We start from the raw sequence: 6,044 nt of genomic DNA, 5'->3' as shown, positions 1-6,044 counted from the left end.
GTGTTCTCCTGCTTCTGTCCCTCTGTCTGCTTCTCTACAAAGCAAGCTTAAAGCAGAACATGATTAAATATGTACCCACATTCACAACCTGAATCAACCATCTTTAATTCCCATTCAACACCATCTTAATGTCTCTTCTGTTTGCTCATCCTCTTAATCCATCCTAAACCCTAAACCAAAAACGAACACGAAGACTTCCCTATAGCTAGTATGTGCCGTGACCGACATCTAGTTCATGATTTTATTAGATGCATACACAAGTTGGGTTGGGAAAATCTTTTGGACCAATCCAATGATTCGTGATCTGAACCACTCGAATCGAATTCACAACTCAACCCAACCCTTTGTTTTTATTCGTACTTATATATAACACATGTTAGGTTAGGTTAATAACTAAAATCTTCTAAAGCTCAAATATCAAATAATTACAAGTTACTATGCATTAATAACATCGGTTTATAATAATCTTAAAAATAGGGTAAGGTTAGGTTGAGTTGGGCTATGACCCTATTTTCGAGCTCGCTTGACTTGACCAAGAAAATGTCAACAAAAAAAAAAAGAGCACATTTGAAATTTTTAGTTTTTAAAAAATTCAACTCAACCCAAATCGAAAAAAATCTAACCCAACCCATAAATAATCCAGATTACTCGAGTTATTGAGTCATATAAACACCGGGGTATATTCTCAAATCACTTTTGTGGGTATCACCAGCTTAGCAACTCACAATGTATCAAGAATGACATTGCACCAAACACATCCTTCTATTCATGACAAAGCCCCAACTTTTGTATGGTTATAAGTCCCTTCAAATATTCTATATATATATATATATATATATATATATAGATAGATAGATATAGATAGATATATATACATGTATATATATATATATAGATATATTTTAAAAGTAAATGTTAATAATAAGCGTTCATGTACAAGAACATTATGTGTTGTCTTCAAATTCATCCACAGTCATTGAATTGAATGTTCATTGGCAACATCAAGTTGGAGAAAATAGTTTAAATCTTTTCATTAATGATTGTGAACAAGTTTGTTCAAATTAAAAGAGGGATTATATCATACAATCATATTACATTTTATTCTTTTATACGTATATTATGGATAAATAGACCTGACAACCCAACCCGACCACTTAACCTAATTCGAAAGAGAGAGAGAGTTGGGTTGGGTTGGATTGTGAACTCTGAGTTGTTCAGGTCACCAACCCAACCAACTCGAAGATTTTTCCAACTCAATCCAACCCGAGTACACCCTGGATACTACGCTTGGTTCATGACATCTTCATACATCACCATATTACATTTATGAAACTGGTCCCTCATCATCACATGCTCACGAACGTGGACGTGGAGGGCGTGAACAACATTCATACCCTACAAAGTATGTAAAAGAATTATATTAAGGAGAAGCACAAAACGAACTAGGTCATATAGTGAAGGGTCGTTGTCGACAACCACCTAATAATAATGTCCACATTGTGCAAACGTTAAATTTTATCATGTTCATGAACTAATTACTTGTCGATTAAAATGTTTTTATTTATTAAACAATAAAATTAAAAAGAAAAAAGAAACACTATTAATAAATCAAAAAAATAATAGTGTCACGTTTGGGTGTACCTAATTAATCATTTCATTCCAATTTACATCATGATATTAATATCCAATACTAACCTAAGTATTGATGATTAAATACTATTATAAGAATAATAATATTTCTTAAAATTATATTATTAGTTTGAAAGACCACGTGGCAAATGGGTGGAAGCGCGTGCGGAAGGAGAGATAACGTGTGGGGCCATGGCAGGGTTGCATGTGTGGCGGTCTGAGGTGGAAGGTCCCATTGAGAATCAGGAAACCACACGGGAGGTACCATAGGACCCCACCGCATGATATCAAAATCCCCGCATTTATTATAATAACAAACAGTGGGACACGTGTCCCATAAGAAAACCAATCCCTAAAAATATTCATGAAACACAATAATTGGGCGTTTCTTTTTTGCGGGTTTTAAGGCCGCTTGTTGGGCTCTAGGCCCAGCCCAGCCCACCCCACCTTCCTCCACATTTCCTTTCATTTTCCGACACTCCCATTTTCCTATGCTTTTTTCTTTGTACCTTCCTCTTTTCACGCGTTTAGTTCATGATTTTAGTTCATCAAACTGTTTCTAATTCTCTTTTAATTTCAATTCTTTGTGTTCAATACTTTTTGTTGCCACACATGTTTTTTTCGGACGTATCGGCAATCTTCGTTAGACTTGTCCATACGACTCATCTCACGAGAAAAAAGATCAAACTTATTTAACTCGGCCAACCCAAGCTATAAAAGTTGGGTTGAATTTTTTGAAATTCGTTTGCCGGTCGACATTTGACTCAACTCAACTATGAGATTCCACGTTGGTTAGAGAAGAGAATAAAGTATTCCTTATAAAGATATGGAAACCTCATTCTGACCACAATGCGCCAAAGTGAACCATGTCGGTTAGCAGTGGGCTTGAACTGTTACACCAACTTCACTTCACCCTGCCCTATTTTTAGAATTATTATAATATTTTAGCTATTAATGCGACATATATCACAGATAAATGGGATATTTTTAAATAATTAAAAAAAATAACCTGATAACCTAACCCAATTCGAAAATAAGACGTTGTTGGGTTGGCTTGTGAACCCTATTTTGGTTACGATAGTTTTGTTTCGGAAGAAAAAAAAAAATCATAAATCAATTTCAACTAAACAATTCTTGTATAGTTTAGGTTAATTGATTGTTGATCCAAATTGCATGGAATTTATGGAACAGCCGTACCAACACTTAACAGAATTGGGCTGGGCCTGAGCAAAATTGGGCCGAGACAAGTTAGAGCCCAAAACGATGTCGGTTCGGGTAAAAACAGATCTGCCAGTTGTCATTATCAAAAGGGGAATGAAGAGGAAGAGAAACACACAACTCAGACGTCAATTATGTTCAAAGATTCGATGAATTTGATGTTGCCGCCGCCATAACAACCAATTAGATTTCACCACGATCACTCACTTCCAATTTCCACATTTTTTTTTTAATAAAAAATGACCATCCTTAACCTTTCATAAATAAAATAATTTCAATATTATTCCTTTTTCTTTCTTTTTTCTACCCATTTAATTAATTTTTAATTGCGACCAAATCTCATATTAATCAATTAATTAAGCAAACTTGGATTTAGAATTGCTATCAACTTTTATCGTTCAAATTTAACCTTCTGGTCGAGAATATATGTGTAACAAGCATCCCCTCGAGGTAGGATTAGGGTTTTATAATTGCGAAGAAAAATAGAATAATAAATAAGAGAGAGAAGAGGGGCATATGAGTAAATTCAAGGAAATGATGTTGTAAATATTGAGTAAAACAGTGAAAGCAAAGGGTGTCATGGTCAGCCCCACTCACGGTACCATTGTCTCAATTTCTACCAACATTTCGAATATTTTGTTATTGTGCGTCTAGATTCTTTCTAATTATTTTTTCCTCCCTACCCTTTTCATTTATTACTCCCGAGCTCCACTTTATTTCGACCCATCTTTTGGTGCTCGATAATGTACGTCTTATCTAGTTGAGTTATGGTCAAATTGGTTAAGTTAATGATGATATATATATACATTCTTAACATTACCCGAAATAATAAATTCAAACACATGTAAATAATTTCCCACTAAATTCAAAAGTTTAAGTTTGATGGATTTTGCATTTTGAAATGCACGAGAAATTGGTTTGTTTGTGACGTTACATGATTTTGACTCATACATAAAAGATTAAAAAAAAAAAAAGTGTATCTTTGGGTCGGGGTATATAGTCGTTTAGGGTACTGTTGAAGGAAGACGTGCGTGTGATTAGGAAGGCATTCACATCAAATTTATTAGAGAGAGAATGAAAGAAACATGGTGATAGATACGAATGAGCAGCTATGGGTTTGAGTTTAAATTTGGGAGAGCGACGTTGAGAGAGCAATGTTACCTACCGGCTTTGCAAATGTTTCCTTTTCTCTCTCTTTCTCGATGTGACCTGTCTCTAACTCACCACCATATCCTCTCGACCCTAACACCAACAAAACAACGCTCCACTGTTCTTATTTAATCAATCTTCTTCGTCTAATGTTTTATGTCTTAGTTTCGAGCTCGTGTCGAGGGCAACAAACGCGTTTCTATAATATGGGCGATAATATATGATTAAGGTAATATGAAAAGAGGGGTGAGGGTGTAGAGTAAGAGGTTTGGTGGAGTGTCTGTATGTGATTAATGGTTGACTAATTGAAACCATGTTACAGCTGCCTCCCTCCCTTCAAATCCAACCACAATCACTCCAAAATCAACGTCCTATGTTTCTCCACGTGGCGAAATCCCATTAGAGAGGACCTTGATAAGACATGCACATGCAACGCACCTTAATATTATTCTGCTCCATATATTATTTCTCTCCCACTCAAAATTGCAAAAAATTATATCACAACACACAGCGCTCTCAGGAATTTTTCATTGAGGTTTGCCGGAAAATGGTCAACATGCTTGAAACTGATCTCTGTCTCGGGCTTCCCGGCGGCGGAGGCGGCGGCGGAGGTGGAGAGCCGGAGACTCCAAAAGGTAATGGAAAAAGAGGATTCTCTGAGACGGTTGATCTGAAACTCAATATCCAATCTAAGCCTGTGGTTACCGTCGATCTGAGTACCACACAGAACATGAAGAGTACTGATTCAGAGGATCTTAGCTCCAAGGATCCTGCAAAGCCACCTGCCAAGTAATTAGCTTCCCTTCCCGTCCCGTCCCGTTCCTTTACTCGAAACCTTGTTTAAGTTGATGGGTTATGATATTTTTTTTAATTATTTAGGGCACAAGTCGTGGGGTGGCCACCAGTCCGTTCCTACCGAAAGAACGCGATGTCTCAAAAGAGTCCCGATGGCGAAGAAAAGGGTAGTGGCTCGGCTATGTTCGTCAAAGTTTGTATGGATGGCGCACCGTATCTACGAAAGGTGGACCTAAAGACGTACAAAAGCTACCAAGAGCTCTCGAATGCTTTGGCCAAGATGTTCAGCTCCTTCACCATGGCGGGTTAGTTAACAATTGTTTTAAATACAAATTTGTAGAATAAATTGGGTTAGATCTCGAGCGAATTAATTAATTAAATTTGACGAGTTTTAATGTAAAGGTGAGTACGGGGCCCAAGGAATGATAGATTTCATGAACGAAAGCAAGTTGATGGATCTTCTAAACAGCTCTGAATACGTGCCAACCTATGAAGATAAGGATGGTGATTGGATGCTGGTGGGAGATGTCCCATGGGAGTAAGTTGCTTATCTCTGCGGCCAATCAACTTTTACGTCCGTTAATCTAATTATGTTTTATACTTTTAGGATGTTCGTTGATTCATGCAAGCGCTTAAGGATAATGAAGGGATCGGAAGCTATCGGGCTCGGTATGTATAAAAGCTTTATAGTACATAAGAAAGAAAGTTTGCATTTAAGCCCCTAAAGTAAGTGGGAATTACTTTTTGCAGCCCCAAGAGCGATGGAAAAATGCAAAAGCAGAAGCTGAAGAGGAGTTGATTGCAATATTTGTGCTTTTTTTTGTTTAATTAAAATTTAAATTTTGAATGTTGTGATTAGTAAATAGATATTAAAAGAGATTTGGGAGATTAATTAATTAATTTGTAATAGGAAACAACAAAATAAACTCTCTCTCTCTCTATATCTCTCTCTATCTCTCTCCTATCCTGTCTGTCTGTCTGGCTGTTTGTTTGTTTGTTTAATTAAAAAAAAAAAAACAATTATAATGGGTTTTGCTTTTATTTATGTCTTTCTCTTTTCTTAATTTACTTTTTTATTTTAATTTATTGTATTAATTATTGCATTTTGTAATGATTTTGGGTGTGGAAGCCATTAGGGAATTATTATTATTATTATTATTATTATTATTTTCTTTCTTTGGGGGACATGACCATGTGGATGCTTATAAAGATGTTTAATATATTAATGTGTTTTATTATCGACAGGGGTAGAA

The 6,044-nt window shown here is 36.0% G+C and overlaps 1 protein-coding gene across 1 annotated transcript; it reads left to right on the top strand.

Moving 5' to 3' along the window:
- Positions 1-4,402: 4,402 nt before the first annotated feature.
- LOC111786031 (auxin-responsive protein IAA14-like) lies at positions 4,403-5,732 on the top strand. Its single transcript, XM_023666384.1, has 5 exons — positions 4,403-4,785; positions 4,876-5,096; positions 5,194-5,329; positions 5,399-5,460; positions 5,542-5,732. Exons 1-5 carry the CDS (start codon positions 4,418-4,420, stop codon positions 5,577-5,579), a joined length of 825 nt encoding a protein of 274 aa, XP_023522152.1. The 5' UTR covers positions 4,403-4,417; the 3' UTR covers positions 5,580-5,732.
- Positions 5,733-6,044: the final 312 nt, after the last annotated feature.

The sequence above is a fragment of the Cucurbita pepo genome, unplaced genomic scaffold (assembly GCF_002806865.2).
Source record: "Cucurbita pepo subsp. pepo cultivar mu-cu-16 unplaced genomic scaffold, ASM280686v2 Cp4.1_scaffold000943, whole genome shotgun sequence".
Taxonomy (NCBI): Eukaryota; Viridiplantae; Streptophyta; class Magnoliopsida; order Cucurbitales; family Cucurbitaceae; genus Cucurbita; species Cucurbita pepo.
Note: the sequence above shows the minus strand (reverse complement) of the source record. Positions and strands in the feature narration are given on the sequence as shown.